The sequence below is a fragment of the Nicotiana sylvestris genome, chromosome 1 (assembly GCF_000393655.2).
Source record: "Nicotiana sylvestris chromosome 1, ASM39365v2, whole genome shotgun sequence".
Taxonomy (NCBI): domain Eukaryota; kingdom Viridiplantae; phylum Streptophyta; class Magnoliopsida; order Solanales; family Solanaceae; genus Nicotiana; species Nicotiana sylvestris.
Window position 1 is genome coordinate 139,348,668 of NC_091057.1, and position 12,410 is coordinate 139,361,077.

Sequence of the window (12,410 nt, forward strand, 5' to 3'; positions counted from 1 at the left end):
CCTCCGGTTAGTTGTTTTTGAGTTTTATTTTTGTCCATATTTTTGTTTGATATTTTCCGGATCCAAAATCGTTAAACGATTTAATCCTTGTTTTGTTCGTTGTTCATCATTGAAATAATTTTCTAGTGTGTTCATGTTGTTTGTTAAATTAATTTTCAGATTTCAAAATAGAAGTTTAATTAGTTGTTTTCATGTTTATTTCATGTTTGTATTATTGTTTAAGTAAGTATTTGTTAGTTTGATGTTTGTTAGATTCAAATTGAAATTTAATCAACTATTTCTTCAATTTGTTTCATGTGTTTATGTATTGTTAGAAATTGTTAATATTGTTAAGTTCAAGTTTAAGTTCATAATTGTTTCTTCGTCGATCTTGTTATTTGTTTAAAGAATTTAGTTGTATTAAAGGAATATATTGTTTTAATCGTTTAATCCGTCATGTTTGTTGTCTTAAAATAGATTCATTCATGTTCATACTTTGTTTGGATGATCTTGAATCCGAATTTTGTATAGTTTGATTTCTTGTTTACCATTTATGATTATTGCTTGAATTGTTCTCATAATCTTGTTTAAAGTTTAATATAAGAATTGTTTGTTGTAATGTTGTTAGAGTTGATTTTAAGTTCAATATGATTGAATTTAGAAATCTTCATACTTTGTTTGTTGTTGTTGTTGAATCCGAAAATAGGATTGTTTGTTGCTAAAATATTGTTCAATCAAATTTTAGTTGTTCTTTGTTGTTCAATTCGTGTTCATGTGATTTGTTGTTGAAATGTTGTTAAAATCGTGTTCATGTGATATTGTTGTTATGATGTTCATCCATGTTCATATTGTTGTTTGAACATTGTTAGAAATTGATCATATTGTCTATATTTTGGTTAAGTTTGATTAATTGATGTGTTATAGCTGATGGGTAGTTTGGTAAATTTGTAGTACGTTAAGGGGTAGTTTGGTAATTTCAGTAAGGTCGGAGGGGGTAGTTTAGGGATTGTACATTTTGAAATTGTTTATTTGAAGCATGGGGGACAAAATGAAATGGGGTGGGTTGTGATATGATTATTTAATATAAAGGGGGGACAAGATTTAATTTAAAGGGGGAATCTTGCATTATTTTAAATGAAGCATGGGGGACAAAATATAATGGGGTGGTGTGATATGTTTATTTAATGTAATGAGGATGAGTGGAAAGATAATGGATTGGGTAGAGAAAAAGTATTGATTTAATTGATTAAAAGATTTATGGGATGGGATTATATATATGTGAAGTCTTGAACACAAGACATAACAGAAACACAGATAAAGAGAAAAAACGGACAGAGAATAGAAGAGAGAAAAATTCCGAAAAAATATTTAAGCTTTCAAAATAAAAATAAAAGCTAAAAAATCTACTGCTTTCTTTCTTTGTTTGAAATTAGTATTAATGGTTGTTGTTTCATTTAAAGCTTAAAGCTTTTGTTTTTGGGATTACTACTCCACCGGTCTGTTACCGGTTTGTTACTGTTGCTGGGCAGTTGTTGCTGTTGCACTGTTATTACTGTTGCTGATTTTCATCTTCATTTTCTTTTGCTTCCAATATCAGGTACATATCTTTTAAACTCATGTTGTGAAGAGCTTCAACATGGCAAGTAAATGAAGTTTGGAATTATAAGGATGTCTTCTACTCATTTAAATTTTATTAGTTTAAATTTCAGTTTTGTTTTAGTTGGTTAATATAGTATTAAATCAATTAGTAGATTAGTTCTCTTTCTTAATAACTAATGGCTTAGTTATTTTAGGAACGCGATCAACTCATTTCTTTTAATATATGAAATAATGTCAATGATTTTTTTTACAAAATATAGAGTTAAGTGTTTGCAAATAGTCGCATAGGCAGAGAATAAGAATTGGTTTATTTATCTCAAACTCAATCTTTGTAAACAAATTAACCAAACAATTATAACTTTGGACTAAAAACAAGTATATGAGAAGGATATGGGATTTACAAGCACGTCAAGGATATGTAGAAATAGAATTCGCATTAAATATAACAATAAAAATTCTTCAGAAACTATTAATTTGTTTATCAAATTAATTCTTTTTCCAGTTTTATATGCGATTCGATTTTTGGATATGTTAATGTTGTATCCACGATAAAAATGGTAGTATTTTTAGTTACATGTTGTTTGTTTCTTTTTCATATCATTAATTCTTTAAAATTTGAATAGTTTTGAGGTATATAATTCATACGCGTAAAATAAGACTTGTAGCAACGCCTAATAAATTTTGAATTCTTTGTCAAGAAATTTGGTGGCATCCCAATCGGTAATTCTCCATGATTCTTACATTTAAAAATAGATGGATGCAATAAACATTTATGGAAAATCTATACTACTATTAAGAATCTTTTGCGTGATTAGGGATGCGTTCGCGTAACCTGATTATATTTCTAAAAGCAATTCGGATTATGCGTTCGCGCAACTTCGAACGAACATTTAATAAAAAGGGGGCTCTTCGGAGAATATCAATATTAATTTCATATAACTCGAGATGTGCGGTTCAATATTTAATTATACAAGAGCGACGAACGTTCTTAATTTTATTTTTAGCACAATTTCGAACTTAAGTCTTCTTTTTTTTATATAATAAAAAATTTCGAAAAAAAATAATTATTATTATATTATCATTGTGTATACGTACGCGTGACACGATTTTCACGTTAAAAAATATTAATATATAAAACGAATACACGTACGCGTGATTCGATTCGAAGAAGGGTCTTTAATTATAAACAATCTAAATAGAAGCGGTAACAATAAAATCATGCAATAAAAATGTATTTAACAAATCAAAATAATCAAGCCGAATATAACAGTTGAGCGACCGTGCTAGAACCACGGAACTCGGGAATGCCTAACACCTTCTCCCGGGTTAACAGAATTCATTATCCGGATTTTTGGTTCGCAGAATAATAAACAGAGTCATATTCTCCTCGATTCAGGGATTAAAATTAGTGACTTGGGACGCCTTAAAATTCCCAGGTGGCGACTCTGAAACAAACAAACAAATCCCGTTTCAACTGTCCTTTAATTGGAGAAAACTCCCTTGCACCCTCGCGGGGGCGGAAAAAGGAGGTGCGATAAGCTCTACCACACAATCTAGAGTAAGAAGAAAGAGTAACAGTCCTAAATGCCCTGTAGCCTCCTACTTATAAGTGTGGTGCACGACACACCCTTAAACAAGACTCTACTAGACACAGCTTGTAGACTCCCTAGGACAGAACTGCTCTGATACCACTTTTGTCACGACCCAAACCGAAGGGCCGCGACGGGCACCCGGTGCCTTACTCAACCGAGTACCAACGTAACATATCTTTTTTAACATGTTATCATGAGTAAATGAGCCAGAAAACCCGTCATGAGATAACAAGAATAAAACATAAGGGAATACTCAACATATGAAGACCCGACATGATATACAAACTAATATATGTGACATATGGGCCTATAAGGCCGACATGACCATTAGTAAACTCGAAACATAGGCCGACAAGGCCATATGATTATCCATACACCTGACATCTGTCTACAAGCCTCTAAGAGTATATAAAATCATAAAGGTCGGGACAGGGCCTCGCCATACCAATCAATACATATCCAAAGCATACTGACCAAATAGGTAACTCTGGAGCAAGTGGAGTGCACTAACGCCTTCGCTGAGCTGATAGCCTACAAGGCGGACTGTCAGCCTATCAATCGGGATCTGCGGACATGAAATGCAGCGTCCCCAGGCAAAAGGGACGTCAATAATAATAAAGTACCGGGTATGTTAGGCAGGAAAGCTTAAACAAGAATAGTAATGTAAAGAGAGAGATAGAGGAGATACAACCTGTAACATCTGAGTGTCTCTGGGGGTTACTGATATGAAATGCATAATACATATATATACATAAACTTTTTAAAACATTCGCCTCTGCGGGCATCATCATCATCATATCATACCCGGCCTCAAAGCGGACTCGGTAAAAGCGTAGCTGACCATCATAAGGTTCGGTAGAATCGTACCCGGCCACGTGGAGCTCGGTAAAACCCAACTGATCAGTGGTTGCACAATATATGTCGTACCTGGCCGACTATAGCGCGGCTCGGTAGAGTAAAATAGATACATATACATAATGCATACTCGACTCATGGAATCACATTCTAAACCTTTTGGAGTGACTTAAGAACATTATGGACATCCCTACCATCAATATGAATCTTAGTTGGATTTAAGGATCATACACACTTATTTAGAATAATTTTATAAGGAAAGAACAACATGGACAACCTTAGTTGCTAGGAGTAGAGTCATTATGAAATAGCATATCGTTTATGCTCATTTCATTTTAGATCATGCCAAAAGAAAGAAGAAAGTGTCTTAACATACCTGCATAACCATCTGAAGGCTTTCTTTGCTGATTTGATCTGCCCAGACCAAAATTACCACCCATGTTATTTTCATTTACTATATGATGTCTTATCACTAAATTTGCTTCATTTCCCCATCTGAGATAGCCCCGATACACTCCAAAAAGTTGTCTCCTTTCATATTCAAATAGGAATCGGATCATTCCTTTTTTTTTACCTCCTTTACAAAATTAGCCACATACGATGGAAGGCCAAAGACCTTATGTTTAAAGCAGTATCTCTTTGTTACAATGTTTGACATGCAAATTGCACCAAACTCAAGAGCAGGAACACTAATAAAACCATTCTCTTCTTTTTCATACTCCACTGGGAAACTATATCCTGTCATTTCAATTAAAGGAACATAATAGTAAAACAACAACTATGTCTTAGTTAATTTCCTTCAACTTATTCTTCGAGTGGTGCAACATAACCATATTATCACTTCCTCTTCAGATAAAAAACTGATACGGTCAAAACAACTATATTATCAAGGAATGCAAAGTTAGGACATCTACTGGGGTGATGACTTGCCACAAAATTCTTTAAATTTTTGCCACCTAATTCCATGAAAATAAGAGTCACATTTTAGCTTTGTTCATCTTTTCCAATGCCCTCAAAATCAAGCAACACATCTAACAAATCTTACCATTTTGTCTTTCTTCAATACGTTCCTTACGATATCCAAAAGTAATTTCTTTAGCCTTTCCCATGTCACGTTCTAGTTTTCTTTCTTAAACCTTGAATGTCAAACCTTTTAAGACATGAAAATATGTCTGAACTATTTGGAACACCATACCACTCCCTTTCTATAGATTTTTGGGGAAGAGAAGATGATGACATGATTGAATCTTTAGTTTTTTGTTATTTTGTGCACACTTAATGTGGTGTCACGTAATGAATATGACTCACCTAATGTGATTATATGAATCACCTCATGTGGCTGCCACGTTTTTATCAAAAAGGTTTTGGATAATTAGCAATTAGCCACATAATTAAGAATTGTCTCAAATTACTTAAAATTCTACTTATTTTTAATACACTTTATACATCCCACTATCATGGTCACATGGTACCTTGTATGACACTAGTCCATAAATACCGAGTATATTAGCTCTGGCCGTATTTTATCCCAACATGTCAAACTTGGACAAAAATTCATTTTCTTTGACTAGCTTCCCCTCTTACCTTCACGAATTTACTCATCACTTGTTTGAAATAACATAATCCTTATAATCTCCAAATATTCTTTACTTTGGACTAATGTCAATTACCTTACGACAAACTCAATGTACAATACTACAGGGTGCAACATCGTCGTAATTTAATACTGCGAAGCGTAACATCATTTTAGTATAATACTGCAGGACGAAATATCGATGTAATATTGTGGGGCGTAATATTATTCCCCCCTTTGAAATATTCATCCTCGAATGTTGACTGATGCTCTTATCATTTTCATAACTTATAGTTTTTTTTAATACCTTAATACTCTCCTTACCATTTAGGCAGTTGTTCTGCAGTTGTCAGACACGTTTTGAGTTTCTGAAAGCTTTGCTCATATTCCTCCGTCCACTGAAACTTTGCATTTTTCTGTGTTAGCTTGGTCAGCGGCAATGCTATTCTAGAGAAATCCTGCACAAACGCCTGTAATAGCCTGATAAGCCTAAAAAGCTGCGAATCTCTGTAGGAGAAGTAGGTCTGGGCCATTTCTGCACAGCTTCGGTCTTCTTAGGATCTACCATAATTCCATCTTTGGATACAACATGCCCCAAAAATGCTACCGAGTCTAGCCAGAATTCACACTTCGAGAATTTAGCATAAAGCTGATGTTCTCGCAATGTCTGCAACACAGTCCTGAGATGATTCTCGTGTTCTCCTTGGCTACGAGAATATATTAGGATATCATCAATAAATACTATTACAAATCTATCCAAAAACGGCTTGAACACTCTATTCATTAAATCCATGAATGCAGCTGGAGCATTTGTCAGTCCGAAAGGCATCACAAGAAACTCATAGTGCCCGTATCGAGTTCTGAAAGCAGTCTTAGAAATATCTTCATTTTTTATTCTAAGTTGATGATAACCAGAACGGAGGTCAATCTTTGAAAAGTGGACAACTCATCTTCACTGATCAAACATGTAATCTATACGAGGCAAAGGATATTTATTGCGTATTGTTATCTTGTTCAACTGCTTGTAGTCAATGCATATTCTCATGGATCCGTCTTTCTTCTTTACAAACAGTACTGGTGCACCCCATGGTGATACACTAGGTCTAATAAAACCCTTATCTAACAAATATTGTAATTGTCGCTTTAGCTCCCTCAACTCTGCTGGTGCCATTCGATATGGGGGTATCGATATGGGTTGTGTGTCAGGTAGCAAATCAATACCAAAGTCTATTTCTCATACTGGAGGCAATCCTGGTAATTCCTCAGGAAATACATCAGAAAATTCTCTCACTACGGGTACATTTTCTATACTAACTGTTTCCTTTCTTGTGTCATCTACAATAGCTAAGAGACCCAAGCAACCTTTCTTCAAAAGTTGTTGAGCCTTCATAAAAGATACAATTTTGCAAGTCTCTGGAACCTAACTCCCTCTTAGAATAAAACTGGGTTCATTTGGTATCTAAAACTTAACTATCTTTGCATGACAATCGACTATAGCATAGCAAGAAGACAACCAATCCATTCCCATCAGCATGTCAAAGTCAATCATATCAAGTACAATAAGGTCAGCTAGAGTATCTCTACCCTCAACCCGAATCTGACAAGCACGATACATGTATTCAGCTAACAAACACTCTCCAACAGGAGTAGCAACTAGAAAAGACTCATTCAATAGCTCGGGCTGTCTATTAAATCTCAAAGCAAAGTATGAGGATACATAGGAGTGGGTAGATCCCGGATCAATCAACGCAAGTGCATCAAATGAACAGACAGAAAGAATACTTGTAACCACTGCATTCGAGGCCTAAGCATCCTATCTAGTAAATGCAAAAACTCTCGCCTGACCTCTACCAACATTGCCTTGTCCTTAATTCACAATGGCACGGTCTCCAGCACCTCGACCTCTATTTCCTGTACCTGTAGCACCTAAAGTATTACGAGTAATCTGAGTCGGTGCAGTTGACTGAATAGAAGCCTGGTTGAAATTTCTCGGAGGCTGAGGGCAATCCCTCAAGTGATGTCCCAACTGGACACACCGAAAGCACTCTCCATTTAGAACACGACATTGGCCCAAATGTGATCTACCACAAGTCTGGCAGACTGGAGTAATGGCATATATCTGCCAGAATTTTGATGTCCAGAAGATGATGGTCCCCTATTACCTTGTCTGTAATGTGGTCTGTATGTGGACTGTGAAGACATGTGTGTCCCTGACTGAGAACCCTGTTGTTGTTGTCCCTGATTTCCTGCTCTTCTATTTTCACTAAAACCACCATTGAAAGCCTCTCCTGTCTTGGCCTTCTTACGTAAATCATTAGCTTCACGTTCCTCACGTCCTTTGTTTTCAATCATTCTAGCAAGGTCGACTACATCAAAGTAGGATAAAGTCTTCATCTGTGGGGCTACTGCAGTGTATAGATGGCTAACCAATCCATCAACAAACCTCTGAACTCGAGCTTCTTCGGTAGGCACTAAGTGAGGAGCATACATAGCCAGCTTACAGAACTTAGTGTTATATGTTGACACATCCATATCTAGAGTCTGAACCAATCTCTCAAAGTCTCTAGCATATTGTTGCATCAGACTGTCTGGAAGAAAATGATTCTTGAACAACTTAGTGAACTCACTTAGTGGTGGTGGTGCTCCTGCTGGCCTTCTTAGCAATACCGTTTCATACCATGTGTTGGCCATATCCTCTAGTTTGTATGTTGCGATCTCCATGGTTCTCTCACTAGAACATCCAAGAGCACGTAATTCCTTGAGTGCCCCATCCAAGAAACTTTGAGGATCTGCTGAATTATCGGAACCTGTGAATTTTGGTGATTTCAATTTCAAAAACTCGTGTAGGATACTTCCTTATTCACGAAAGGCTGAGCCTGTGTAGGTGCTTGTGTCTGTAAAGTAGCCTGAGGAGCTGAACTTCCGCCCTGAGTAGGCATCAATGCCTCTAACACATTCAATAACCTTGCCACTGCATCTGCAGGTAAGGTAACAGTAGGTACAACAGTTGGCATTGGTGGTGGAGCATTCTGAACTCCCTGCCCTTGGACTTGATCTGGCATAACAGCTTAGGTTTGACCCATGTTCCCATTTTGGGGTTGAGGAGCAGTCTGTCTTCTATTTTGATGAACCCCAACTTGACCGCCACCCCGGGTAGCACCACATCCAGCACCACGTCCAGTAGATGAGGGTGTGCGTGTCCTAGCCATCTGTGAAGGAAATATTCGAAAGTCAATCTCAAGTTATCTCAACGCACAATCAAAGAATGAAAGAAAGGAAACATTCCTAAATGTTCAGTAGCCTCGAGATTGTAAGTATGGGCGCCTACTTACCCATGAACAAGACTCTACTAAACATTGCTCCATGTCTCGAGACTTAAAGACTAAGCTCTGATACCAACTTTGTCATGACCCAAATTAGGACCGTGACTGGCGCTCAGGAGCTAGTGCTCCCAAGTAAGCCTCGTCGGAAATTTTACAGAAAATCGGACAGAGTTTTTCCAGTTTTTGGACCATCCCAAAAATTTCTGTTGTCTCAAATCAACAACCAAACATCCTAATATCATACCAAACAATTGACAACTTGTCAACTAACCAATACAAGTCTCCACCATAACTAAATCACCAACTAACCACTAGAAATACTAATTTATCTCCAACTTTGATAAATGAGAACAATACTCAACATAAGACTATAATAACAAAAGAATACTCATTACACTAAAATACTGACTATGGAGCAACTCTAAAAGTTCAATGGAAAGACCATAACAATAAATAAAATCTATGCCCACACGAACAAGTGGGAGGCTCACCAAGAATTCTCAACCCGTTCGCTCTAATTAACGAGATCCTCGCCTGCGTCAGCTGTTGTTAAAGATTTTAAAACCAATTTATTTCCTTATTTCATTCATAAAAACCAATAATAATTACCAAATTATCATTTTTTGGTGATTCATTTATTGGATTCTCATATTTGTACTAAAATATAACTGAGATAATTTTTTTATATTTTTTACAAATTCATTTGGAATTTTTAAGCTAAAATTGCATACAATAGCAATATTAGCCCCCGTTTAGATTTAACTATGTTTTATATTCACAAAATTAGGTCATGTATTTTTAATAACTAATTATATACTATAAATTATTTTAGCACCTTTAATTTATTTATAGAAGTTATTTTACTATTTTTTATAAATCAAAAGGGGAAAATGGATATTTAAAATCTAGCCGGATTTCACTTCAATTGTAGCCTAATTTTACCCCAATTTGAATCCCAATTCCCTTACCCAATTCCTATTAAACCCCGACCAAAACCCAATTAAACTAACCCATACCTGGATCCCCCACCTAACCTTTTAAATCTCGGTCGTTGATCATTTAGATCAACGGCCATCGGCTGCCCCTACCTAATTAAGCCCAAACGACCCCCTAAACCCTACCATTCCTCACAACACGCCACCTCTGAATTCCCTCGTCTCTCAAATCCTCTCTACATCACTGTCAAACCCTAACCGCCGCCACCCCACTCCGCCCTAACCTATGGCTTTCCAAGGTCAGCGGAGACTCATGACGACCTTACATGGCTCCTTTGTGTTTGTTCTTATGGTTTCAAGGCCAGACCATGAAAAACTTTGGTCCATCCTTTGTTCGATGTTAGTTCATGGCTATTCTCCGGTCATCTGTGGCATTTCTCCGGCCAGCTATGACCATTCGAGTTAGATCTTTGACTCTTTTGGTTGGATTGATAGCTTTCAACGCCTTCTCGTTGTTTTTGGGTTCTTCTGAAACCCTAAGCTCTAAGGTTCTTTCGATTTTCTTTAGATCTGCTTTAGGTCTATATTTGCTTTAAACTCCTAAGCATGTTTCTCGAAGTTTCTTTTAAAACCCTACTTTCAAAACTTTCTCTGATTTTGAAACTTTCTCTGATTTTTGACATGTTTTGCTATGTTTGCTCGTGGTGTTCCCCTCTTTGAGTTTGCATGATAAAAACCCTAATATTTTTAAGAGAAAGAACCAATGAAAAACAAGAAAACTCCAAACCGCCCTAGAACCCATGACCTGCATGCTCGTTTTTCCCCTCTTAATTTTTTTCCAAATTTCTCTTAAATAAAAACTTTTAATCCGTATATGAGATTATCTTAGTGTGACAAAGAAATGAGGTTCAAACACATCGTTCTGTCATCTCTTTGCTTGTTGCCACTATTTTTTTCTTTACTTCTATTTTCTTACTCTTCACTCCCTTACATTATTTCCTCTTGTCATCTCTTTGCTTGAGGGATATATCAGGCCCTTTTCCGTTTTTAGAATTAAGCTACTTGTATTTGCGAAATTTAGTTGTTGTTTTTCCAATTCTAAAACTAGCATACGATTCAATAGTCTTAAAGTACCATCTTTCAAAACAAGCTTGTGTCTAATAAAATAGAGATCTTGTAGTTATTGTTAGATATTCTATCTTTATCTTTCAATTATTATTAACTTTCGTGCCGTAACAATCGGAAAAAAAATTAACTTAGTGATATAATCTTATCATGAGTTTAGCTAGATGAAAAAAATGGGATCACTTCTTACGGGCTCGTTGGGAGTGGTTTTGATTAGAGCAGTCAAAAAAGGTCCAGCCCAACCCAACTCAAGCCTCGTGGTCTTTTAAATTTTGTGGGCTAGGGTGGTACGGCCCGCCATCTTAATGGGCCTTAAAATGGCTATTACAACCCAACCTAAGCGGGCCGTGGGCTTGGGCGGACTGCCCCTTTAATTTTTTTAGAAAAAAAATTTCTTCAAATCTTTAAATGTTTCATCGTGATATATTGTCTTAATCATATGAACGACTTCTCTTTGTTTAGAGCGTACAAAAATCTAAAATGCGAATTTTCTATATCTCTAGCTCTTCTAATTTAACGTTATATGAATATTTTTTTATTACTTTTCTTTCACTTTTCTGGGGTTGATGGATTGCTTCAATAAGTTTATATGTTTGAGCTTTTTAATTTAGATTTAATATCATTTGCTGAATTCATCATTATAGTTCATAAACTTTTTAAGATTTATGAAATTTGCTAGTATCGTCAATTTTCTTTGGGTAATAAAACTTGACCTTTTCCCTAGTTCGTTGTTAATCAAGCAAAAAAAAAACTTGTCATACTATGTGCGTATCAAAAATCCAAATTCTAGTTGATATGGAAGGATAAATGAGAGATCTAAGGTTGTGAATGAGGATTACAGTTAATAGTTTTTTTAGTTTTTACCTTTTTAAATATTAAATATTTAAATTTTAATTTAATTAATTTTTGGCCCACGAGCCGGTCAGACCCAGTCTCAAGGGCCACCGGATTGACTTGGGCCAGGATTATAAGACTCAGTTTTAAATGGACTAAAAAAATTCTAACCCAACCCTAAACTAGTAGTGGGCTGGGTAGGGCTGGCATCGCGGGCCAACTCCATTTTGACGGCTATAATTTTGATCTAGTTCATAGCGTATCAGAAGTATAAGGCGCTTTGATGGATCTTCACATATAGACTTACAATTGTAAATATTTTCTTCAATTAGTTCAAAACTTTTTAATAAAAGTTATTTTTATTTGAATCCACTGCTCCGCCCAAAATTCTTCACTTCTTGTTGCTCCTTTGGTGGGCCTGACTTCTCTTTTTTCATGTTCCTTTCTAATATTATTTCGAGCAAATCCTCACCTTGAAAAAAAGAACTGAAGTCCCCTCAGCTATATGATTTTTCCCTCTTCTCCTATTGCTCTCCTTTCTCCGCCAACCATTGCCGAAAGATATTTTATTGTTGTATGATTCTATCCAATAATA

The 12,410-nt window shown here is 36.0% G+C and overlaps 1 protein-coding gene across 1 annotated transcript; it reads right to left on the bottom strand.

The window, feature by feature from the left end:
* Nucleotides 1-6,040: 6,040 nt before the first annotated feature.
* Nucleotides 6,041-8,660, bottom strand: LOC104235273 (uncharacterized). Its single transcript, XM_070153965.1, has 6 exons — nt 8,519-8,660; nt 7,684-8,405; nt 7,516-7,624; nt 7,070-7,389; nt 6,839-6,982; nt 6,041-6,526 (listed from the first exon to the last, which is right to left on the bottom strand). The coding sequence occupies exons 1-6, from the start codon at nt 8,658-8,660 to the stop codon at nt 6,041-6,043; spliced, it is 1,923 nt and encodes a 640-aa protein (XP_070010066.1).
* Nucleotides 8,661-12,410: the final 3,750 nt, after the last annotated feature.